This window comes from Mustela putorius, unplaced genomic scaffold, assembly GCF_011764305.1.
Source record: "Mustela putorius furo isolate JIRA1106 unplaced genomic scaffold, ASM1176430v1.1 tig00003846_pilon_pilon_pilon, whole genome shotgun sequence".
In the NCBI taxonomy this organism is placed as follows: Eukaryota; Metazoa; Chordata; class Mammalia; order Carnivora; family Mustelidae; genus Mustela; species Mustela putorius.
In genome coordinates this window covers 4,489,111-4,516,409 of record NW_025421999.1, presented here as the reverse complement: position 1 = coordinate 4,516,409, position 27,299 = coordinate 4,489,111, and the positions used below count along the sequence as shown (strand labels likewise).

Here is a 27,299-nt window from a genome sequence, read left to right as displayed (position 1 = left end):
TTCTTTTTTCAAAAGAAAAAACAGGCATTTTATTTCAACAGTTCCTATGATGTAATCTTTATTAGGCTCCTCCCCTCATACCAAATAAGCCTCTGAGTTCAAAGCTATGAAGAAGTGATTGTTCAATCACCAGAGAACTTCCTCCTCAGTCTGTCAAAGACAGAAGGGACAGCAGCCCAGGAAGACCAAAATAAAGAGACCTTCCCAAATTGTTCTCTTCTTCATGGTACTTTCCAGGTGGGCGATGATGGGTTCTGTATGCTCTAAAGAGCAAGGCACATACAAGCAGTTACTTTTATCTCATTACATTGTAATTTCTTTTGTTAGCCCTGAACTTCTGGTAAATAATGTTAAGGGCTACAGAGTAGGCTCAGCTCCACTGTGTTAAACTCATGAAGGGTGTGTGCCCTTAGCTATGACTGGGTGCTAAAGATGGCAATGTCAACATCTTCCCTGGGACGAAGGGTGGGTGGTGGCAACAATGATTAGTGAGATCCTCAAAGGACAGAAGAAGATATAAAGCCTGGCTCCAGATCCAGTTGTCCCTTCCCCCACAGATGAATTGTTTAAATTAGGTGAAAGGTTATTTTGTATAGAACAAAATAAAAATTATTTTTAACTAGTTTTCCAAATATTGCAACTTCTGACATAAGCTGCTGATTAAAATAAGATGCATCAAAATCTTGTCCTTTTCTTTACAATACCAAATATGGGGTTTGTTTTGAGATGAAAATTCAATTTTCCTCATGGAAAATTGAAGAATTACTGTAAGAAACTGGTATAACAGAAAGGATATCCTTAAATGAGGCCTAAATAGGAGCAAATGGGAGGTTCCTTACAAAACTAGACTAGAGGATAGACTATAATATAGCCTGTATTACAGTTGTAGTCATACATCAAAGACTAAACATATATTCTTTAGCTTGTCAGGATTAAGCAGAAGTAGACCCAGGGACACAATGGAAGCCAAATGAAACTTCCCAGTACGACTGGTTTGCTTACTTAGAGCCTTCGAAATGTGGACTAACAATACTTTCTCTTCCCTTCCCAAGGACTCTTTTCCTTCCCCCAAAACGTTCCTCCCAATTCTGCTTTCATTTTGTTACTTATTTTCTACTCCTGCTCCTGTCCAACTGTGCCACCTCACATCTTTGCAACTTGTGTTTTTCTCTTTAATTTCTTATTCCAACTCATTTTTTGTATGTCTTTCATTCTTTTCCTTTATTCTGGCATCCCCTCATCAATAAGTCTTTTTTTCCTATTTCCATAATGATTAATCTAAAGCTATCTAAAACATTAAATAAATATTCTTTTTTTCTTTTTGATACTTAGTGGAAATTATATATGCATAGATCTTTACAAGGACAAGATTTTTAATTCTGTCTGGGTTAAAATGCATCCAGTGCTATCTATAAGAGGTACTCACTGAGAGTATCAAAGAGAGCAATTTTACTTAGACCACAGTATCTCCTGAGACCCTTCAGATATTCTATCTTGTGCCACTGTAACTATGATACATAGGTTAGCAGCATTGGGCACTGCGTTAGATCTGCAGGATCTCAAGCCCCACCCATTCCTGTTGAATCACAAGATTCCCCAGTGATTCACATACCCAGTCAAGTTTCAGAAGCACCATATCAGAAACCATACAGAAACCTTCAGCTTTTCTGTGAGAGGACTGTCAATGTCCAGAATTTCATAATTAAATGATACTAGCTTAGCAGATCAGAGCAGAGAACTAAAGGCTATCTCGGTGGCTTCAAAGACTTACTGTCATGTGCTATAACCTACAGTCTAAGATGATGACTGAGATGGAAAGAAGAGTAGAACAGGTTAAATGTTTAGGACTGCTGCATTGGGGGGTCATGAAAAATTGGATATTATTCTTAATAAAGAGTACTTGCTGTTATAGTCCTATACAAGTGTGCATAAACAGATTACACATTTCCTTAGTTTTTATTTGAATGTCTGACTAGTTGGAGAAGCTAGACATGTATAACCAGTTTAGTCTTAACAATCATGTTCAGAAAACAGTATGTAGACTTCCTCCTAATTCTTCTTCTATGTAAGGCCTCCTGTGAGTTGAAAGGAGTCCAAAATTCTCATAGTTCTTTTGTGAATTACTTTGCTTGACTCATATATGTATCTTCATATAGTGACTATTAATAATCAGGATAATTATAATATAATGTAAAAATATAATATAAAAATAAAAATAATTTTAATATTAGGAGATGAAAAGATTAGAGTGACTGAGCCCATTTAATTGGTAGGTTGCCATCTTTTATAAGGATTTACACTTCCGGTATATCATGTTTTTCATTACACTTTTTCATCTTATTTTTGGCTTAAATTTTGAGTCCTCTATTCATGAAAAATCAAATAAAGTCCTTTAGCTATGCTGTTTGTAATCAGGAAGCATAATGCGAATGCTTGTTATCATTCTCTAGTCACACACTTACTAGTGAGTAAAGGGCAGAATTCAGGCCATAATTCAGGTGATCTAGGCTTTACTGTCAAGCAACTTGACTGAGAGATTATGGTTTTGAATGACTAGAGAACTGTTCTGCTTTTTTTGAAAGAATTATTCATAATAGGATCCTGCGAAAAACACAGGTGTTAAAAATGCAGAGTTTGGGGGCGCCTGGGTGGCTCAGTGGGTTAAGCCTCTGCCTTCAGCTGGGGTCATGATCTCAGGGTCCTGGGATCGAGCCCCGCATTGGGCTCTCTGCTCGTCGGGGAGCCTGCTTTCTCCTCTCTGCCTACGTGTGATCTCTCTCTGTCAAATAAGCAAATAAAATCTTTAAAAGAAAAAAAAATGTAGAGTTTGTATCAACTTTTTAAGAAATTCGTAAAGAACCAGAACTATGATGTTCCTTAGAAGGAAATATATTAGCTTCCTTATTCACTAATAATTTGATCCTCTATGACAGGCATTGGAAAGACGATCTGTAAGGGGTAAGCCAGCATTAAATTCCAATATATAACTCCTTCTTAATCCATACAGGGGAAGAAATGAAGCAACATCTCTTCATCATCCTTCTGTCTTCAAAAGTAAGAAAAGGGATCACAGAACATGAGGTATTAGAGACATGATATGAGGCCTTCTCGGAGAGCTTTAAGATATCCCTACTTCAAGAGAAGAACCAGCTAATTAGTGAGATGCTAAGACACCATGCCAAGAAAGAAGGACTCTCAATCAGTGCACAAAGCAGGAGAGAGAGCTAAAATGTTCTCAGCAGACCCACCAAAAGCAGTTTTCCTAGAAGCACAGGAAAAAAAAGACATCAAATTTAAAGGAAATTAGTATTTATTAATCTAGCTATTTGTGGTACTTTACATGGTGAATAGTGGGTAATTAGTGAATACGAAAAAGACTCAAGAATCACAATAGATGCAAGAGAATTAAAATGTTGGGGTTTTTCTCCTTTTCTCCCGTATTAGATGAAAGTGAAGGAAAACAGTACTGTTTTACAACTAAATAGCAGTTGTATTTAGTAAAGATACCTAAAGTGTCTGCATATCCATTTACTTTATCTTTTTCTACATTATCTTTCCATATTTATGCCTGGCAAAAACTTTAAATGGTTAATTTCACATACTATGTATGTTTTATGTTCAGAGAAAAATATATTGATATTGAGTGGGTACTTACTGATATGAACATAAAATGTTTACAATGGTTATCTTGTAGGAAGTAGAAGGAATGATTCTTTGAGAATCAGGGAAGGCTTTCACTTATTGCATTATCCGCATCTGTTGAATATTATGTACAAATATGACCTTTTAAACATTTTTCTAAGTTTTATTTATTTAAGTAATCTCTACACCCAATGTGGGACTCAAACTCATGACCTCCAGATCAAGAGTCACACACTGTTGTGACTAAGCCAGCCAGGAACCCCCAAATATGACTTTTTATTGGAAGGGAACCTCCACTCCTTTGACTCATGTTTACTTAAAGAGATTATACTAATATTCCTTGCATCTCTCCTTTTCTTACAGGCTCCTTCCCAGGTATTATGTGGTAACTGAATTAGAACAAGAAACTGAGACAGTCCACAGACCCTCTCTCAAACTTTTCAGAGCCAGTCTGTCAACCAGAAGCATGCATTTCTTTATTGTCTCTGCTGCCTATGGCACCCTGCTTTATCTCCCTTCTCCCACAAAGAGAAGGGAAAAACATAGAGGAGAGCAAGGATTTTGCGGCTTTTATTAAATCCTATGTCTCCAGCATCTAGAACAATGTCAGCACTCATGGAGGGCTCACTAAATAAATGCCTTTTGAATAAAGCAATAAATTCCCTCCACTCTCTACCATGTGGTGAGGGGCGGGCCCTGTCCAGAGAACCTGGCAGTTGTCTCTCAGTGCTGAAGGCTGAGCCCACTAACCTAAATGAGAGCTGAAGTTGTCAAGTCCACTCTGGCTGCACCAGGTCTTGTGTGTGCACTCAATCCATTGCTGCTCTTAACTCTTAACTTGGCTCCAAGTTCAAGAAGAAAGATACCATTTGTCAGATACATTCAAACCACAATATTTTTATCATTAAAACTTTTTATTTAAAATGGACTTATTTTATTAGAAAGCTATAGTACTTTTTAAAAGCAATGTTAACTAGATCATGTGCTTCTACTGCTCTCTAACATGTATGAGTAACCAATCATGCATATTTAAGCAAATATACTCATGACTAAACGCACTGTGGAAAGGGGGCCAGGGAGGAATGAGAGCATTGCAGCCTTTTCACTTATCTCTCTTGGCTCTCAGCAGGAAGTATTCCCAGTGACCATTCACCATGACCTTTTCTCTCAATGTATTTGTGGTCCAACAAAATGGCCATATCCTGAGAAGGTAGGTGTGAAAGGATACTGAGTTGATAGAAAGGAACACTGAACTCCACCTAAAAGGCTAGCATACTTTTGTTTTTTCTGTGTTCTCACAAAGCCAGTGACCATTCAGCATATTTCAGAAGATCAGAGGCCTATCTCCACATGTATCTTTGTGAGACTACTTGCCCCACCCTTGCTGCAATTCCTACATACCAACCCACTGAAGACCAATGAGAAACCAATCAGGTTTTCTAGGACTTTTGCAAATACATCATAACTTGGGTTGCAGAAGTCTGGGGACAACTGCTAAAACTGAATGCTTATAGATAAGTAACCAGTTCCACAAAACGCCTTGCAAAACTATAGCCACTAAGTGACCAATATATACATGTTTATTGGTTTAGACCACTGTTGATCTCATAGATTTAAAAAGAGACAGAGAAGGGGGGGGCAGACACTTTCGAAGATGGACTGGAAGTTTCTTACAAAACTTTATATACTTTTACCACATGATAGAGCAAATGAGTGCCTTCATATTTACCCAAAGGAGCTGAAAACTCATGTCCACACATCAAATCTGCACATAGGTGTTTATAGCAGTTTTACTCACAATTTCCAAAACCTAGAAGCAATCAAGATGCCCTTCAGTAAGTGAATGGATAAAAATAACTGTGGTACATCCAGGCAAGACAATAGTATTTGGTTAAAAAGAAATGAACTAGAAAGCCATGAAAAGACATTGAGGAAACAGAAATAATAATTATTATTAAAATAAATAAATAAATAAATAAATAATAAATTTAAAAATTTATTTAAAAATAAATTTAAAAATCTATAAAAATGTATAAATTTTAATTTCTAAAAAATAAATTAAAAATAAATTAATTAATTAAAATAAAATATTATTAAAATAAAATAAAATAAAATATTATTAAGTAAAAGAAGCCAGACTGAATATATTACATATTATATGATTCCAGCTATATGATATTCTGGAAAAGGCAAAACTATGGAAACAATAAAGGATCAGTGGTTACCATGGTGGGGGGTGGGGATCATGGGCATAGCATAGACAATTTTTAGAGCGGTAAAACTATTATGTATGACACTATAAATGATGGCTACATGGCATAATATAATATATTTGTCCAAACCTGCAGAATGTTCAACTCTAAGAACAAACTGTAATATAAACTATGGATTCTGAGTAGTTATGTATATTTATCATTTATAATCAATGTACTACTCTGGTGAGGGGTACTGATAATGGGTGAGATTATTGTGCATGTGTTGAGGTAAGGATATATGGGAAATCTCTGCACCTTCCCCTTAATTTTATGAATTAAAATTTATGAACCTGAAACTGCTTTAAAAACTTAAATCAAGAAAGAAAAGGAAGGAAAGGAAAGGCAAGACAAGGCAAGGCAAGGCAAGAAAAGAAAAGAGAAAAAAGGAAGGAAGAGAAAGAAAGGGAGATCATATTCCTCAAGGAAGAAAAAAGTGAAAGAGAGGCACATTCCTATCACGGAATTACTGGCACTATTTTCCCTTCTACCTCGCATTCTAAGGCAGCAGGGCCATATGCTTGCAAATGACATTTAAACCAACAAAACAAATGTTAAGATTAAGGGGTGGATATGTTGAAATGGGGCAGGGGTGTTGAATATACCTCTTTCCTTTCCATGCTGGTTCAAAACACAGTTGTCTTCTTGCCAGATCCTAGTACACAGTTTAGATTCATACCTTCCTCAGTCTTAAAGCCTAGAAACGCTTCTTTCAGCAAAATCTTAAGTAGCAACAAAATAACTCTACAGTCAAACAACTGTATGGGTATTAAAGAGTATGGAATTCATCTTAAATTGAATATTGGCTAAATATTAAAATTAACAGCTTAAAGGCCCAGAATAATTTTATAAATTAAGAATTACCTATAACTTGGGGGGTGCCTGGGTGGCTCAGTGGGTTAAGCCTCTGCCTTCAGCTCGGGTCATGATCTCAGGGTCCTGGGATTGAGCCCTACATCCCATCAGGCTCTCTGCTCAGTGGGGAGCCTGCTTCCTCCTCTCTCTCTACCTGCCTCTCTGCCTACTTGTGATCTCTCTCTGTGTCAAATAAATAAATAAAATCTTAAAAAAAAAAAAAAAGACTTACCTATAACTTGGAACACCTAGGTGGCTCAGTCAATTAAGCATCTGCCTTCGGCTCAAGTCATGATCCCAAAGTCCTAGAATCCAGCCCCATGTTGGGCTCCCTGCTCGGTGGGTGGGGAGTCTGCTTCTCCCTCTGCCTGCTGTTCCCCTTGCTTGTACTCTCTCTCTCTGTCAAATAAGTAAGTAAAATCTTAAAAAAAAAAAAAAAATACTAATCTATAGCCTGAGAGTCATTAGTGCCTTAAATTCTTAAAATTTCAGAGACTATAAAAGCAATACAGCCTAACAATATATTTCAATCAACACTCAAAGCACTCAACACTAGGTAGGGTCAAAATATTTCTAAGAGATTGATAAAATGCCTGAGTTGCCTGCTAGAGCAGAGGAGGAAACAAAGAAAAAAAAAAAGACAAAAATAAAACTGCTAAACAAAACCAGAATTCCAGCCACTTGATATGCTTTTAGATAACTGACCTCCCTCTAGATTCCTATAGGATTTCTTACTTGATCTGACTCCCTTAATATATGGTTCCCCTACTGTAATGGTTTAAGTGAAACATTCATTTGTTATATATGCCACTGAATATATTCTACAGATTCTTCTCTTGAAACAGAGAACACGTCACAAAAGCTTGTTTTCCCTCAGAGACAAGATTGTCAACTAAGCCAATTTCCTGAGGAGACAATTATTTTTAACTTGCTGGTAACATTGTAAAGAGAGACTTATTTTTGTTTGTCTGTTTGTTTGTTTTGAGGAGACACCTAAGATAGCAAGAAACTGCCTTAGATTTCAAACTCAAGACTAGACTTTGTCAGACAAAACAGGAATCTGCCCAGTTCCCTGCTTACTAACTATCAGAGCTGGCAAAATAATGTAAACCATTACTTACTAAGACATTGTTTTAAGTGCTTTTCTTGGATTAACCCCCTCAACCCTCAAAAAGGCCTTATGAGAGGGGCGCCTGGGTGGCTCAGTGGGTTGGGGCTTCTGCCTTCAGCTCAGGTCATAATCCCAGAGTCCTGGGATGGAGCCCTGAGTCAGGCTCCCTGCTCGGTGGGGAACCTGCTTCCCCTTCTCTCTGACTGCCTCTCCACTTACTTGTGATCTCTGTCTGTCAAATAAGTAAATAAAATCTTAAAAAAAAAAATCTTATGAGATGGGATCCTGTAAGATGAGGTAACAATAAGTAACATGCTCAAGATCACAGAGACGATAAAATAATGAATTGAGATTAAACCCATGTAGCCCTATTGCTACAGGAGGAGGGCAGAGGGAGAGAGAAAGAGAAAGAGAAACGTAAGCAGGTTCCATGCCCAGTGCCCAGCCTGACAGAGGGCTGGATCTCACAGTCCGACATCATGACCTGAGATGAAATCAGAGCCAGAGGATCAACCAACAGAGCCACCCAGGCACCCCCATTGGTGATTTAAAAAAAAATTTTAAATATAACCTAATATAAGAAATATTTTTACTATAACTCACAGAAAGTAAGAAATATATTCTATAACATAACCCAGTACAGGCATAAATATGTATTATATATAAATACATATACAATTGAAACCATTTTATGAAACCATTCTTACTCTTACTTCAAGCAAAGCATTGATATTTTCTAATATACTTTTATTTTTTTTTAACTGCTGATCACTCTTCATCAAACTGATTTCAGGATCCACTAAAAGTCATAACTTGAAATTTAAAAAACAAGGCACTACATTCTTTTCACCACCATAAGAATTCTGTGACAATTGCATAGGCTAATGTGTATAGAACATTTAGTATAAGGCCTGGTGCATCCTGTGTGCTCAATAGATGGTAGTAATTATTATTGAGCTTGTAAACTAGCTCTAATTGTGGGAGGCAGAGACACTGAGGGGAAAACCATGACTGGGCTGTAGATGAATTTTATTGCCAGTTAGCATCTATCCCTGGCAGTGAGACTGGGAATTTCCCCAGTATTTTTAACTTGTACTGTAATAGAAATCCATATTCAGAGAGCTGACTGGTGGCTAACTCTGATTTCCTCTTCTCCACTAGAAAGAGCAATTTACAAATTGCTATGCCTCTATGCTGAACCTTCAGTATACCCCACTCATTGATCTATGTTTATATCCAACACTATTCTGGAGCTATACACTAAGAGCTATACAAAATTGGTCTCCATGAAGAACCCAGCTGAAGAGATGTATTCATTTCCTACTGATGCTTTATAAATTACCACTCACTTAGTGGCCTAAAGCAACACAAATTGATTATCTTCCAGATCAAGAGGTCAGAAGTCTGGGTCTCCTTATGCCAAAAGCAAGGTGTTGGCATGGCTATTCCTCTCTGGAGTCTCTAGGGAAATCTATTTCTATATATTTTCCAGCCCCTTTTAGGGTTATTTACCTTCCTTGGCTTCTAGCCCCCGGCCCCTTCCTCTACATAGCTTCAAGAACTGAAACAGCAGGTTGAAATATCACATCGAATCACTCTGACAATAACTTGTCATCTCATCTCCTTCTCTGCACCTTCTACCTTTGTCCACCCTTTAAGGAATCTAGTGATTACATTGGATCCACCTGAATAATACAGAATAAGCTCCCCATTGCCATGTAAGGTATCCTTCAAAAGTTCTGGAGATTAGGATGTAGACATTTGGAGGTGGAGGAGGGACAACTATTCCACTTAACAGAGGAGAAAAACCACCCACAACAAGATATAACAACAATAACAATACATAAAATTAACTGAGCATTTACTAGGCATTGTTCTCAGTGCTTTACTTGCCTTGACTCATTTCCTTGTAGAAAAACCAAGGCTCCAGGAGATAATGCAAATTGCCCATAGTTGTATAAATAGTGTCAAACCCAGAACTGCCTAACTTCAAAGAGCATGCTATCCACCCCTTCACTACATACGAATAAATATTAAATGTGTATACATTTAGTGGTTTGCAACTTCTCCCCATCATGAACTCCTTTTACTCTTTTTCTCCAGGGATATTATTTTGAAAGATTTTGTATAGTAAGTATCTTTCTTCATTAATCAAAGGCAAATTTCTAATTGTAACATCTGGTAGCTCTGAGCTAGTCTCTTTCCCTCTTTTTGGATTTATATAGTTCCAACCAAAATAATGCAACATAATATTTTATTTAATATATTTTGGTATCATTTTGGAATACTAAAAATGGGAACTCAAATAACTCTCTTTGTAGACGCCTAGGAGTTCAGAGAAGAAGTAAATCAATGCGATGGAGAACTGTCAGAAAAATGGGGTCTGACTTTAGTCTCAGAGAAATAGATATTTCAGACAGACCAGAGGAGAACAAAGAACATGAGTGATGTCCAGGAAGTGGGAAAATATAAATGTAAAGATGAAATGCAGGCACCTTGTTAGGGAGAATTGGAAAAAGAGACTAAAGGAGAATAAATAAAGCACCAATGCTTTGAAAGAGGTAAATAAGGTTAAATTTAACCAGGAAGGATAAGGCAGAGGCTGGAAAGTTTCTGAGCAGGAATTGTTGGGCTTGGAGAGGTTGCTCAGGTAGAACAAAGAGAAAGAAAGAAGGAAGGAAGAAACTGGCAATTGTAATTCGCCTTCCAGGAGGGATATTTGGTGGCTGGGTGGCATGGAAGGGGGTGGGGGTTAACTTTTCACTATATCCCCTTTTGATTCCTCTAAATTTGAATGTAATATACATATATTAGCTAGTAATATATGGATACATATATTATAAATACACCATATATCTGAAATATATTGATACATTTATATAAGACGATCTTCAAAAAAAAAAAAAAAAGACTATCTTCATAGATTCAAAGTGCCGTATAGGTAAAGCTAGGCATCTACTCTTTGTACACTTAAGAGCTCAGGATAAACTACTCAGTCATTCTGCCCATCCCTGCCCCTGAGGAAAACAATTTCAGCAATTTTCTCATTGGCTTAAAAAAATTACTGGGTCTCTTGTTTACCAACTTCATGCTAGGCATCAACTCAACGTTGGGTATTTTGCATTACTTTTATATGTTTGTCCAACTTGAATAAAAATCTACTTCAGAAATGACACAGAAATCTCACAGGATTGTGGCATTTAACCCCAGGATCCAGGATCAGTAATAGAATAACAAGGCCTACACGTTCTGACCTGCCCAGAGTCCAGGCTCAGACAACACCCGAAAACTGGCCTCATCCTTACACTCTAGATCAACAGGTAATCTACTGTTATTTTGTTTTTAAGAATTAACTAATGAAATAACTCTGTCACTGGGACACCTAGGTGGCTCAGTTGGTTAAGCTCTGCCTTTGGCTCAGGTATCAGCTCCCTGCTCAACGGGGACCCTGCTTCTCCCTTTCCCTCTGTACCTCCACCCATCTGTTCTCACTCTCTCTCTCTCCCTTTCGAATAAATAAACAAAATCTTAAAAAATAAAAAAAGAAAGAAGTCCATCACTATTTTTGTGGGAAGATATTGAACCTTTGCACTTTCTAAATCCATGCTTTTTTGTAGCATTGGAAAGCTCAACAGTCAAAGCAAGCACTTTATAAATGCTGAGGCAGGGACACCTGGGTGGCTCAGTTGGTTAAGTGTCTGCCTTCAGCTCATGTTATGATCCCAGGATCCTGGGATCAAATCCCACATCAGGCTCCCTGCTCATTGGGGAGCCTGCTTCTCCCTCTCCCACTGCTGCTCCACCTGCTTTTGCACTCACTCTCTCTCTCTCTCTCTGACAAATGAATAAATAAAATGTTTTTTAAAATAAATTAATAAATAAATATCGAGGCAGCCAACCTGCTGCATTAGTGCTTTATGGTAACTGAGGCAATATGAGACCTTTGGAATTCCTTAAATGGTTTGACATTTAGGGAAAGAGCTGCATTAGAAAAAATTCCTTGGGGGCATCTGAGTGGCTCAGTTGATTGGGTGTTTCACTCCTGGTTTTGGTTCAGGTCATGATATCAGGGTAGTGGGATCAAGCTCCGCATCAGGCTCTGTGTTGGGCACTGAGCCTCTCCCCCTCCCTCTCTCTCTCTTTCTAATAAAAAAAAGGAAAAAAAAGAAAACTATTCCTTAATCAGGTTGTGATTTACCTGCATTCAAACCATAGTACTAAGCTCTTGCTAAACTCTTGCTAAGAGCTTAGATAATTACAAATGAGATTATATAAACAAATAAGTTACAGCAGGCATAGGAGATATAATAAAACAAAACTGACTGGCACAGCTAGATCCCCAAAGGCAATCTGGTTACTCTTTGTACATTTTCCCAATTTCCATGTATAAGATTAAGTGCTTTATTATATGAATGAAAGTGTTACATCAATTACCTGATCCCTCTCCTTTACGTTAGTCAGTGGAGAAATCTTTATTGAGCTCCCCACAGATGAGTAATTTTAGAAATTGTGTTAACAGGAAAACATCCAAAGTGAATATTTGCTAAGCCTCTAAAAACTATTACTTCTTATCTTGGAACTTCTGGAAGGTAGGAAATACTCCATGTTTTTTTAATATGTGCCTAGCACAGTGCTTCCCCTCAAATGACACTAAGCTAGAATAAAGAAATTCTTAAAGCAGAGCCTTGATTCAAAACTGAAATTAAGGGGCGCCTGGGTGACTCAGTGGGTTAAGCCACTGCCTTCGGCTCAGGGCATGATCTCAGGGTCCTGGGATCGAGTCCTGCATCAGGCTCTCCACTCAGCAGGGAGCCTGCTTCCCTCTCTCTCTCTGCCTGCCTCTCTGTCTACTTGTGATCTCTCTCTTTCAAATAAATAAATAAAATCTTTTAAAAAAACTGAAATTAACTAATGTGTCCCAATTCATGAAGCATTTCCACATCTGTTACCTCATTCATTCCTCTTATAACTCCTATGAACAACAGCAAGTTTCAGTAAAGGTATACAATGTGGGTATTAAAAGACGGACAGAACTTGAAACCAAACACAATATTATTAACATGTCTTTATATGTGGTTAAGGCCAGTCACAATTATGCAAAATTAAAGCCCTTGGCCCTTCATCCACAAATTATAGATAAGACATTACACACTCATATTATGGAACTCAATTCTTAAAACATTTTATTGCCCCAGAGTGTGGCAGAGTACAGACTTGACTCACTAATGGCCTTTGCTCCCTTATATCATGCAGGCCCATGAGTGGTCCTGAAAGAGATGGTTTTCATTCCCAGACCTTGTAGTCTTCTCTAAATCTACCAAAAAACTTCTAGGAACCACATTTTTCCTATCTGTAATACCAAAAATGATCCCTCCCTTTGAACTGCACCTTCAGATCGCCTCTTTCCATCTTTTCCCAATCCTTTCTATTCTACAAAATAATATGATTCATCATTCATTACCTGTCTAGCAACCACCACATTTTAGAATGAGTATTACTGAATCTCCTGAAGTATTTCTGTTAAATATTTGTATGTTTATATATATGTACACTCTGCTATGTCTTCGATGTAACATTTAATAACTGAGGTATCTCAGGCATTTAGTTCAGATGTGCCATTTAGGTACTAAGTAAAAATATACACAATGCATTTTTTTTCTAGTGTTCATCAACTAATAACAGATTATATGAAGAAAGATGCAATTTTCTGATATTTGGCTTGTTATATTTGTAGGTCATAGCTTTACTGTAATTCTACATATATATCAAAGACTTAATTAAAGAGAGCTTTCTGATGCAATGAACTTGAGTTAAACTGTCTGCTTAACCCAGTTCTGTCACCTTCTACTTGTAATACTTGAGGCAGGAACTCTACTCTTAGGCTCAGTTTTTCCATCTTTAAACTGGGAATTGTTGAATAAGACACTTCTCACCACTCCCCCATCCCAGTATTTCCTTCCAGGAGAAGAGTTCTTTTATTGTAATAACATATCTGACCTCTTGCTGTACCATCTATCCCAGTACTGCTTCCTACAGGAGTAAGAGTATCGTGCCTGATTGGTGAGTTTAGGAATATAGTAGCTCATTCCCCTTTCTCTTCCTTTTCTCTTTGGAATCTACCTGCCTTCAGAGAGAATACATTCTGCCTAACTCCTACTGTAATACTGCCTAGATGGGGGCAGGCCTCAGTTTGTTCTTCCTATGATTAAGTGGGTACAAGATTAGCAAGCCCACTTGCCCATTATCTCTAGAAAGTGTTCTCCAATTTTAGAATAAAATAGGTATTTTGGTCTCCATCCCCACTGCTCTTTTGCTTGCTTCTCAGTTGGCCCTGATCTTTGAGTAAAGAACATCATTTATTAGTCCCATTATATCTATCAGTAGGGATAATAATTAAAACATTATCATCACCTTTGTCGGTAGTAATGTGGAGAATTTATCTTTGTGTGTCCCATATCATATATCAATGATCCATTCACATCATAGACATTCAATAAATGTTGGATTAAATTGTTAATATGTAAAAGAAAAAGCAAATTATACTTAATGGAATTAGTTCCACAAATCTGAAGTTATTCCTAACAGTAAACTGTTATTAAAGAGATATATCGACACTTTACAATCACTAAATTGAACTGCTTTAAAAGATATTCTTGCTCACATATAAAATAATTCTTCATATAACAGTATGTTGACTTTACCATATCATTCACACTTCATCTCTCAGCAGTCTAATAGCACTTTGTGAGAACAGTTGAACAGATTCAGAATGCAGCCATATAATTTTCTTGGTTCAGATCCTGGCTCTGCCACTTAATAGCTGCGGGACCTTACACAAGTAATTAACACTTCTGTACCTCAATTTCTACATCAAAATGAGAATAACAACATCATCTAATGCATAGTACTGTTGTACTGAATGAGTTATTATATGTCAATTATTTAGAAGAAGGGCAACTTCAGCTCAGGTCTTGATCCCAGGGTCCTGGGATGGAGCCCTGTATTGGGTTCCCTGCTCAGGGAGAAGCCTGCATCTCCCTCTCCCACTCCCCCTGCTTGTGTTTTCTCTCTCTGTGTCTGTCGAATAAATAAATAGAAAATCTTTTTAAAAAAAATTTTTAGAAGGATGTCCGACACATAGCAAACATTAATAATGTTCTGTTATAGCTATTGTTGTTGTTGTTGTTTTAGAAATTCAGTACCTGATGTCCATACCCACATAATCCACAAAGAACTTGAAAGATAACATTATGGAGATTATGACCAGCCAGAGTTTCTTCCTCCAGAGTTCTGAGCTCTGAAATAACACCAACACCATAGACAAGTCACTAGGGAAGTCAGAGGAGCCAGCTCTCTGAGATGCAGATAATGAGGACTTCTGGCTGGGTAATAATTGCTCTATGAACTTGTTAAGGTCCTCTAGTCAAAAACCACCAGGAGCACATCTACAGTTCTATAACGCTGGATGTATTGACTCATTGCAAGGAGAAGAAATGTATACCATGGGGAACCATGGTGTATCTCAATGACGTTAGAAAAAATGTATTGCAGGACTTGACCTCATGTTAGGTTATTTAGGGGAACATTGAAGAAAACAGACATCTTTCCTACATTGGATGCTGTCTGAAAGAGTAATTCCCTGATTAAGGATCTTAATAATTCTTAACTGTGAGAGGAATGAAGTTGAGCTAAAGTAATAAGTAAAAAAAGTTGCAGTCACTCATTACTAGCCAGGAAAGGGGATATTTACTCTTTTCTGATTTGGACAATGTTCTTACTTCTGTCTGTTCAGACATGATTGGGAAACGGTCTTATTATTTGTCTTGCTCCATTACAGTCACAAAGCAGTCTTGTCTGAGGTTGTTAAATGAAAGTGCTTATACTCAACATAAGAACTTGCAGATTCCCTGAGAGTGTCTGGCCAGCTCCCAGCTAATAGGGGTTGCCTTTCACTTTCTTGAACTAGATGAGAATGTTTTGCTTGAAGGGCAGAGCTTGCCAGGAAAAGAACAACTATTACAATTACTTATACATATTGACAGGTTTCTAGTTTATAAAGTCCCTTTATAGGCATTGTATAACTTGAGCCTCTCAGAACAATCCTGGGAGATTGCACAACTGTAGGGGCCCAATTCATAATGTATTCCATGTGACTGGCACCACCCCAAAGTGACGAGTGACTTTTGGAGTTATGCAATAAGGCTGCTGCATTCTTCTTTATAATTTATGAAAATTGAGTCAGAGAAGCTTCTTGAGTATTCTTTATTCCCTAATAAACCCTAGAGTTCTCTCTGGCAACCTGCTCAGCTGCTGACGTTGATCCTTGATTCAGTCATAGTTTCCACTTCCAGACAATTTCTTCAGCCTGTTCTGTTATAACCTAGACTATACTGGCTACCAAAGAAAAAAAAATCTTCTCCTTCTTCTACAACTTTGTCTGTGCCTTCCCAAAACAGAATGATAAAAAGGTGACTAACTTAAAACACAAACACTTCCTAGAGAGCAAGAGGGGAGGGGGGAGTGTGTGTGCATGTTGTGTGTGTGTGTGTGTGTGAGTTGCCTAAAAAGTTAACATAGTATATGTTGCTTGCAATGTCAGAATGGCAGATGGAAAAATGATTTTGAGTTCTGAAGAAATTTTAAAAGGCAGAATATCCTACTAAATGCAGAGGCTGAAATTTTTAAATGCAAACTGAAGTGTTAATAACATTATCTTTCCACAGTCTTGGAAACCTACCAAGTAAAATGTCAAAGGAAAATGGAATTCCCCATGAAGTGTCCCTTAATAGTGAACTTTTTAGTCCAGGACCATCTTTTTGAAACTGGGAAATTCCCTCTTGCTACTAAATTTCTCTCCTGAAACATTATATAAACTGAAACTGAAAATGGAATACTCTACTGATATAAACAGTCAGTTCCCGGAAAGACTGCAGGCTCTGACTCAGATTTGCTCAGGAAATCCTGTCACAGTAATTCACAAAGTCAGTGACTCTGGGCAATTCATCTAACATCTTTTTCATTAAGTTACCATGCATTCTTCTCTCCTCTATTACCTGAGAATACCTTGGATATTCTACCTCGTGGAACAAGATAGCAAGGGACTGAGGCATGATAAATCTACTCCTCAGTCCCTTGTCCAAATGCTATGAAATAGCACCAAAATCCCTAACTCCACCCACTAGCAATTTGCGCTTTTTGGCAGACAAGTTTCCCTGCATGGAATACTTCCAAAGATTTTGGTTGCTGATCAACTTACTCTGAATGATCACAATAAATCCTTCAGTCTTTCTAAAGGACTTCTGTTTCTTTAGCCACATAACTCAGATCATGCTGATATGGAAAAATCTGAGTCAGATTTAACATACTAACTGAATGTTTTCTGCCAAATTATGCTTTATTTGCACTTTTAATTTTTTTTAAGATTTTATTTATTTATTTGACAAATAGAGAGTACAAGTAGGCAGAGTGAGAGGGAGAACCAGACTCCCAGCTGAGCAGGGAGGCCAATGGGGTCTCGATCCCAGGACACTGGGATCATGGCCCAAGCCGAAGGCAGCGGTTTAACACACTGAGCCACCCAGGCGCCCCTATTTGCACTTTTAAAAACTTAACAAAAAGGGGCACTTGAGTGGCTCAGTCAGTTAAGCATCTGCCTTGGGCTCAGGTCATGCTCTCAAGGTCCTGGGATGGAGCCCTGCCTTGGGCTCGCTGCTCAGCGGTGAGGCTGCTTCTTTCTCTGCTCCTACCCACTGCCCCCCACTTCATATTGCCTCTCTCAAATAAATAAAATATTTTAAAAATAAATAAAATAAATAACAACAAAAAATAAAATAAATCTTACTAATATGATTTGTTTCAATGAGCAAATGAAAAAAGCTATAATCGAGGCTATAATCTAAAATGTAAAAATAAAAATAAAAATAAAAATTCCTAAAGCTTTACAATATAAGTGAAAAACATTTTCTATGTAGTAATTTATTTGGTTAATGAATGAAGAGGGGCTTCTAGTAGTTACCTCTAGATTCTGAACTTGATTTGTTCTGGTCCACATTTTGTTGAATTGAAAACAGAGAGGGGAATGAAAATAGCATTTGTTGAGGGTATGCCACATACTAACCATTTTATATTCATTATATTATTTCATATTTATAAAATTTGTTAAAGCAATAATTGCACAAAGGGAGAGAAGAAGCCTTAAATAATTTAAACGTAACTGCCCAAAGTTATGCAGTTCATAAACAAAGCAGAAAACTGAAGTTGGATATGTGTAATTCCAAACATCTCACATAGATAGTTAGAGAAAAACAAGCAAGGTGAACAGAGTATAGTGTGAAATTAATTACATAAAGTGAGAAACATAATACACATCCACATATATATTTTATATTTAAACCTATTAGCTTTTTACTGAAGTATACCAATATACAGAAAAGTGCATGTTAAGTGTAACCTCAAAGACTATATATGAAGTGAACATACCCATGTAACTGGCACCTAGAGTCTAGGTTCTAGATCAAGAAACAGAACATTACTATCACCCCAAGTCTCCTCATGCCACTTCCTCGTCACTACCCTTCTCCCTACAATAGAAGACAGTATCCTGATTTCTAAAAGCATAGATTAGTTTTATTTTTGTACTTAATAGAAATAGACTCATAAAAATATATACTGTTTTGTCTGATTTTTCCATCCAACATTATATTTGTGTGATTCATCAATATTGTTGTACATTGTCTAATCTCATGGCTGTGTGGTGTTACTTTGTATAAATGTGCCACAATTTATTTACCCAATTCTACAGTTGATGGGTATTTGGATAATTTCCAGTTTGCAGCTATTATAGATAGCATGGCTATGAACACTCTAACATTTGCATATACATGTTCACATGCCTAGAGGAGGAACTGATGTGTTACAGAATCTGCCTAGCCACAATTTTAATAGAAACTGCTTTACAGTTTGCAAAATTGGTTCTACCAACTGACACTCCCACCAGCAGTGTAGGAGAGTTCCAATTGCTACAAATCCTCACCCACACTTGGTATATTCTGTCTTTTTAATTTTTAGTTAATATTTGTATAGTGGTTTCACACTGTGGTTTTAACTTGTAGTTCCCTGATAACTAACAGTGTTGAGCACTTTAACTCCTTCATTTGCTATTTAGATAGCCCCTTTTGGGAGGTATCTAGGTTTTTTGCCTAGTTCCCCATGGGATCATCTGTTTTATAGTTTTAAATGTTGAACCATGTGCATATACTACTTATTTTTTAAGCACTGTAATTAAAATATGACTTTTATAGAGTTCTATACTTCATCCTCTTTCCTTCTTGGAAATTTATAATATACTAATATTACAAGAGCTCTGAAAAGTCACCTTTTTCACCGTCACCAGTTTGTAGAAATGTTGTTTCTGGTTTTGTATAATTTTTATTTCTCAAGAATTAATAATTGTTCTTCACTTAGATTTTTATAAGTTCTCTCTATAATTTTATCACGTATTTCATTAGATCTATCAAACATCAATATAATTTGCCCAAAAACTCAAAATTAGATAATCTATAAAATCAATTACTTTAACTAGTCTTTCCCTTGGAATCTGGCATCTCCCTGCTCCAATGAAAAAAGGTTGCTCTCCAATTCTGCCACTTCCTGGGGTTTACCTTCCCACACTCTGGTCCTGTTTTCTGGATCCCATGTATTTCTCTTTCTTGATTTATTCCCATGTTTTGTTGGAGCACATCCTCCAGTATCTTTCTTTAAAAAAAAAAAAAAAAGAAAGAAAGAAAGAAAAGGAAAAAGATGGATGGAAGGAATGGAAACATTTGCATCTTTGTATATGTGAAAACTCTGTTATTCTGCCCTTCAACTTAATAGTTTGGCTGACTATAGAATTGTAGGTTGAAAGCTACTGCCCTTTAGAATTTGAAATTTCATTTCACTGTGTTTTAACAAAGAAGTGTTATTGTTGAGAAATCTAATGTCATTCTAGTCCCATCCCTTTATTCTTGTTTCTTCTTTCTGAAAACCTGTAGAATCTTCTACTTGTTCTTAGGGTTCTCACCTTTTTAATGATGTGCTTATATATAGGTGTTTTTTCATTCACTGAAGGTACTTGGTGGCCCTTTCAATATGGAGACCGCTATCCTTTGATCCTGCCAAAATTCCTTGAATTATTCTTTTGGCCATTTCCTCCCCTCCTATTTTTAGTTCTTTCTGGAACTCTTTAGTTTGTTAAAAGTGGAAAATTAAATGAATGAAAGGGAAAAGTTTTCTGAGCACTTTTTGTAGCAAAAAGTTTATTAAGCAATAAAGTAGAGTATCAGACCATATCTTTAAAAATAAATATTTTATTTTAAATGATCAAAATTTTAAAATACAGTGTTTCGTCACAACTTCCCAGTATTGTAAAAGTAACACTGCCACTCTCATTTCATGCAACACAAAAATACAGGAAACATTTTTTTCTCTGCTGACAGAAATCCCCCACTTATGTCAGGCATTCCTTATTACTGTGGCTTTAGAATTCATTAAAATGCCTAGTATGGACTTGGTATTGTATACATTGTTTGCACTCATTCTACAAAATTATCAAGTAGAAAGGTGTTTGTTCTAAGGTAAAAAACAGAAAGATGTTTAGTTGCTTGTGGTTAAAAATGAAAAGCCTTCCTCACAGACCTATGAGAAACAAAATTTTTTCAGTCTTACCTGGAATCAGAGGGACTGATTCCTTTCAAGTTTATTTTTCAGTCTCCAAATAGTTAAGGACACAAAAGGGAAGAGCAGAGGAGCGCGAACAGGAGCTAAACACCAACACTTCTTAACAGAGTCAGACTCTGACAGGGTTCATCATCCACCTCTCACTCCTACTCACCTGGCAGTGAGGGATGATTGAAGTCCAGGTAGGCAGGTTAATTTACACCCTACCTGACTCCCTAGGCACCTGGGTGCTGGGCTCTCAAAGTCACCACCACGCCCACCCCTCACAGCGCATCTCGCGCAGGCGCGGAGTCGGGAATCCCGAGCCCCCACCCTCACCCCATAACCCCCCCCCACACACACACAGCCCTCCTTCTCCGGCTCTGGAGACTCCCCCACGGCTAGCGGCTCAGAGGAGATTCCTCTGTGGTGCGGGAACACGTTGACCAAAATCGGACAGCAGGCTGCTGACAGGATTTTTTTTTCCCCCTCAGAGAAAACTTTTCCAAACCTGGAAGTTGGGGGGAAAGAAGAGAAAACAAGCGTCCCTGACTCCCTTTCCCATCCCTAAATCCCGCCTCAGCCCCGCGGGTGTCGCCCAGAGCGTGGGTGGTAAGCCGCGAGGCGGACAAACCCGGGCACAGCCGAGAGCCAGTGAGGAGGGCTGCCGGCCGGGGCCCCTCTCCCCGCCCCCAGCGTCCGCCGCTTTCGTCGCCTGAGAAGTTTCGGGAGGGAGGAGCCCGGACCGTCCGGCTCGGGTGGGAGGGCCGGGTCTGGGGAGGAAGCTCCTCCTCTGCGCGTAGCCCGGGTAGAGTAAACTCCGGTCCCCAGAAAAGAAAAGTCCGCTCCGGCTCCAGAAAAGCAGCGGCTGGCGCGTGGCATGGGCTGCCTCGTGACCTAGTGTCCCGCCGCGAGAAGTGCCTGGCCGCTCCAGCTCCCGCACAGGGGGGCGGGTGCGGGCGCCCGAGCGCAGCCGACGAGCCCCGGAAACCGCCGAAGCGCCGGGCACACCCAGAGCGGGCCCGCGGCCTGAGCGCCCGCGCGGTTCGCGACCATGAACCGGGAGGGTATCTGCAGCGCCCTGCCTACCATTCCCTGCCACAAGCTCGCCGACCTGCGCTACCTGAGCCGCGGCGCCTCAGGCACCGTGTCGTCCGCCCGCCACGCAGACTGGCGCGTTCAGGTGGCCGTGAAGCAGCTGCACATCCACACCCCGCTGCTCGACAGGTAGGACACCCCCGCGAAGTCCCGAACATCAGCCCCGGGCCAGCGGGCTCTGGATCCCAAACGGCGGCTCCGCTCGGGGGTCGGCCCCGCCTCTCGTCACCTCTGGGCAGCCCTTCAAGCCTGGGGGCTTGCATGGTGGGGAGAACTGGCTTCTCTCAAGATGCACCTTTCGCATTCCTCTGCTCATCTCTTCTCTCCACTGCCCTCCCCTTCTCCGTCCCTCTTACTCCTGGGCTTCCTCTCTCCCGACACAAAGTCAGGGTGTTTCGGTGTGGGCCTTTGGTTGTTTTTGTTTTGTTTGTGGTTTATTACGTATGGTCATGAAAGTGTAGATACCAGACTCCATTTGGTCCAGTTTCTCCTGCCTCTCTCCCAGCGAAGCCTGTCCCCAGAGAAGTGTATTATTTTGCTAACAATACACTGAATCAGAAGACAATTAAACTTAAGACCAGAAATTTTTTAATGTCTCTCACGTCCTGCACAATTTCCGTGCACTGCCTGGGTTTTAAGGGAAAGTTAGTATTAGTTTCTGTTTCTAGAAAAACGTTTCAATCCTGTACCATTGATTGACCTGTGATCGAATGTATCAGTCAGTGGGGCTAGTCATTAGTCTTGTGTATTTGCCTTCCAGTAGAGGTTTAACTAGGCCCTGCATTCAGTCCTTAGTGAGTTAACATCCATGATTGCAACACTCTCCTCTCCTCCCCCTATATCTAATGTCAGAATTTATCATGCTGGGTGCCTGATTGGTCAGAGGCTGTTAGTATCCAGTGTCAGATAAATCCCTCAGCTTCAGCCCTGCCAATGTTACTGGCCTTTCATCTGCCTGTAGCTTTCCTTTACTGTTTTGCTATCAGGCTTGGGGGGGGGGCAGATCTCACAGTAAATTTGGGACACCCCTGGAGAGTGTTCCCACTTTTTGTATATCATAATCCAGATCTACTGATAGAGAAGATGTGGTGTCTGTTTCACATGGGCCTTGAGTTCTGTGGAGCAAGTGCTGGGCGAATGTGCACATGTATATGTAGTCAAGTTTGAAGGGTGGTGGTTAGTTAGAAAGGCTGAAAATATTTTAGCATCAGCTATGTAAATTTATGGATATCTAACCCTAATGGACGCTTTAGGTATTCTAAAGCAAGTTGATCTTCCCATTTTGGAGGCTGTTCCTCTAACCCTTTCTATTCTCATTAGCAATATTCATAACCTAAAATTCTTAAGGAAATTGGTGGCAATTCTGTTGTCAAAGATGTCATAAGGACAAGCTAAACCCTCTGGCGTTACTGCATCAGGTTCTTTCTCCCACCTGTTACCTAAGATGTTAACATTAGCAGTATTCATGGAATCTGAATATAGAACTAGGCTATGCAGTTGACTCACAGGGTGTCCATTTCCTCACTTATAAAGTGGGAATAATAAATGCATGCACATGGGCTCTGGTGTGGAAAAGGTTTGCATTGTTCTTTGACACCATCTGGATGAAAATAAGTTTATGTGCAGTTACACGTTCTTATTTTAGTGATCAGTGAGTCATTCCCTGTAATCTGACTTCTGCCCAATGAGTGGCCCTTCCGCAACAGTCTCCACTTTATGTGTAGATGTGTCTGATTGGTTTTTCAAACACGGTGTGGATGACATAACTGTTTTGTGACTGAAATTTTGATTTGGGTATTTTGGTGTTATATCTGTGAAAGCTGTATTTAACTTCTTTGTTTTTAAAAATATAAAATCCATTTTAGACCTATTTATTTTTGGCTTTTTCTGTTTTGCCATTCACTCAGTCCTCCTGAAATCTGAATTCAAGAAGTTTCCTTGATCCTTTCCTTTCTTTGATCAAGCAGTGGAAGGAAAAAACACAGGCTTTGGAGTGTCACAACTGCAATTCAAGTCTGACTCCAACCCTGCCGCTTAATGTTGGCCTATTAGAAAATTATTTATCTGAGCCTCAGTGCCCTCATATAGAGTGCGTTAAGGTAACCAACTTTAGAGTGTTGGTCTTCGGATGATAGTACATATAAAGTGGCTGACACATAATGGGATCACAGTAGAAGGAAGAATGCCTGATATTCTTAATGAGAGATAGCGCAAGTATATTAAATATCACTGAGACGTCACCAGCATGCTCTCTCTATGGTTTTTGTTTTTGTTTTTTCTTTCCAGTGTATCCAGAAATCTTTAAGTCCATTCTCTGTCTCCCTGTAAGTGCTAACAATAAGATGTAGTCTTATTGACCTCCATCTCTTACTGTTTCAATTTAGGGAAGGTAAATTTAATTAAAACAGGTCTCATAAACTGAATAATAGGTGGCCTCACAGTTGAAGTATTAAGCGGCTGAAGAACAGGGAGAAGGAAAAAGGTGTTTACTTTATGTTCGCTTGTAACTCTTGAATTTCAGAAAAAATATATGATCTATTTAGAACATAAGTAAGATTTTTGCTTTATGTTGCCTTTCGTTTGCTTTTAGAGCAAACCTCATAGTCTGGTGTGGAATGTCTGTTGTTTTCCTATTTCAACAGACATTCATCCAGAGCTTGAGTGGTAATCATCATTGTTTACCCAATAAATATCATTGCTTACCGAATAAACTTTCTGTTCTGTTATTGCTGCTACTAACACATCTGTCCATGGTAAAAACCAGTGATATCTCCAATTCCCTTGCTTTTTTTTTTTTTTTTTAAATATGTCTATCTTAGTTACCACCACCTGGGCATTCTATTCAGCTAGTGTTTTTCTTTCCATTTTCACTGTGACCTTTATAGATTTAGACTCTCATTGCTTCACATCTTTAATTAGTATTGTAATATTCTAATTCCTGACTCAAACTCTGCCCATTTCTGCTGATCCAACATCCTTCTGCTAAGTTAATAATCCTAAAAGTTTGTTCTGCTCATATCATTACCCTTCTCAAAAACATACAGTCACAATTTGGTAACTACCAAATAGATTGTAAATATCTTTAACTGACTTTAGGGCTCTGAGATGAGGCTCTAGCCTACCCTATTCACCTTCATTCCTTTCACATGCTCTTTTAGGTATCCTTACTCGTATTAAACAATCTGCCGTTTTCCAAACACAACCTTCACTAGTAACTTCCTAGAATACATTTGATACATATCTATTAGATCTCTACCAGGTACTGGGTACTGTTTCAGGTCCTAAGGACATGCAGATGAGTGAGAAAGGTGAAGTCTTTTCCTGAGTTCCATTGTATAATTTCTAAGCATTTTTGACTCTTATGCAACTATTATCATATAGTCATTTAAATCTATAACATTTAAGTTTATTATTTAAATGTCTGGAAAAAATGCACAAGGTATGCAACCATGAAATTTAGTATAATACTCTAATCAAATATAATCTAGTACAACATAAACTGTAATTAATTCAAACAGCAATAATTCTATTATCAATGTACTTTATAAACTTACTCAAATATTGTGCTCTTTCTTATTCCCAGGAAAGTATAATAATAACCTGTGTATACAGCACTTTTTTCTGTCAGTGGCTCAGAGAAGTTATTATAGTCTCTAAACAGGCCTGTGGAATGTATATAGGGTGGATATTATCTACTTTAAATATGAAGATTCTAAGGGACAGAGAAGTTGCATAATTTACATGAGGTCAATTAATGGGAAACAATCTAATCTTAATGTTATAGGCATGATCATTGTATATTTTTCATTACTTTGAAATAATTATACATTTTCTTTCTTTAGTGAAAGAAATGATGTTTTAAGAGAAGCTGAAATTTTACACAAAGCTAGATTTAGTTACATTCTTCCAATTTTGGGAATTTGCAATGAGCCTGAATTTTTGGGAATAGTAACGGAATATATGCCAAATGGATCATTAAATGAACTCCTCCATAGGGTAAGTATTGTGCATTTTTAGTAGCTATAATTCTGTTATTCAAGCTGTCTGGTGTTTTGGTTTTACATATGATCAGATTATTTGGAGAGATGTAGTTGAGTCAAAAGAAGAATAATGGAAAACAATTACAGTGATAAAGTTGGGACAATTTATGGCTTCTTTTGTGTTGTTAAAAATACCAGGGATTCAGGCCGTGCATTCTGTGGGACTGGGGTTCTTTTGCTTATGTTATTGATCCTGAGGTTTAAACTGAATTCCAGTAACTACATGTATATATACAGAGGTAGGGGAGGCAGAGAGAAGAGACAAACTCTGTACACTACAGAGATAAACTCTGTACACTGTCCTGTTAGTTAAGCTAGATTTTATTTTATGTTAAAAACAATTTAGGATTCAAATTAAATGTTTATAATACCAGTTTATAAAGTTCTGAATAGGTCAATTAAGTCTGTCTCTGAATACCAAATATATTGGTTTTTCCAATGATGGACAATGGAATGAGCCATTTACCTTTTTATCCAGGTACTAGTTACTCTGGCTTTGACTGTGAATCTCATCAGTGAGCAAACTGGAGGGATGGGCCCTCATTCTTATCAGTAAGCAAATTTGTGGATCCTTAGTCTCAAATTGTGTGTATTCATCATCTATTGTTGTTCGCTTGAGCTTATATTATTAATACTGTATGCAACCTGCAGTTTCTCCAGAAATCTTTTTTAAATCACTTGGTCTGTTTTGTGAGTGTTAGTTTAGTTAAAACCTGGTAACGTGATCTGTATAATCCAGTTAGGGGATGCTCCTAAATTCTGATACATCACAGTGTTCTGTAAGCAATAAGAGAGAATGGGTGCCACTGTCAGCCACTCATGTAGTGACTTCCTCTTTATTTCAAAGTATATCACTATTTATGATAGACCACCTGAGACAAGGAGAGATTATAGTAACTGATGTCTGTGTACAAGATTTGTATAACTAACACAATAATCAAGATACAAATATTACTTAAGCAAAATTTCATTTTTTAAAAAATGAATATAAATAAAAATTCTGATATTTTCTTCTCACACCCCAGTACCTATTAGATACTCTGATGCCCAAAATTGGAGCCCATTAGAAATTAAAGAGCCTCCTTCAAGGGACTCCCAACCCCTAGAAGGAATTATAATATAGAGTGAGTGTTCTTCTACCTCTGTCTCCACAATCAAAAGCCTCCATGTGATACTATACTGCACAGAGGTCTTATGACTCTTTTGAACTACATAATTTTCAGAAGAAATTGTTCTAAGTATGTTCATTCTCCTGGGAAGGTACACTAACTTTTATGTTCAGATAGTTCAGATGAATATCACTTGTAAGTACCAGGATATGTAACACATTATATTTTAAATATATCTGTATTGTATACACTTAAAAATGAAGATGATCTTTTTCTCTTTCACAAAGGCAAAACTCCCAAGAACTAATTTTTCAAGCTAGAATATAAAAATTATATGATAAGAAGTATAGGATATTCATGCTTAATAAATGAATGTAATGTCATAATTTTAATTGATGTAATGATTATTATAGTAAGGTATGATTTTATATCAATAGGAAACTTAAATTATGAATTTTGAATTGGTGGTTTGGTATGTACTAGAAAGAAATTTTCT

The 27,299-nt window shown here is 38.1% G+C and overlaps 1 protein-coding gene across 2 annotated transcripts in view; it reads left to right on the top strand.

Moving 5' to 3' along the window:
- The first annotated feature begins 21,333 nt into the window (after window positions 1–21,333).
- RIPK2 (receptor interacting serine/threonine kinase 2) overlaps window positions 21,334–27,299 on the top strand; it is a 29,934-nt gene continuing 23,968 nt past the window's right edge. Inside the window, exons 1-2 of one of the 2 annotated variants that reach the window (XM_004766972.3) lie at window positions 21,334–21,783; window positions 25,497–25,650. In XM_004766972.3, the coding sequence (XP_004767029.1) occupies window positions 21,611–21,783; window positions 25,497–25,650 (327 nt within the window). In that variant the 5' untranslated portion in view covers window positions 21,334–21,610. Of the gene's footprint in view, window positions 21,784–25,496; window positions 25,651–26,172; window positions 26,247–27,299 lie in introns of those variants that run through there. The other variant, XM_045063142.1, reaches the window with a different exon arrangement.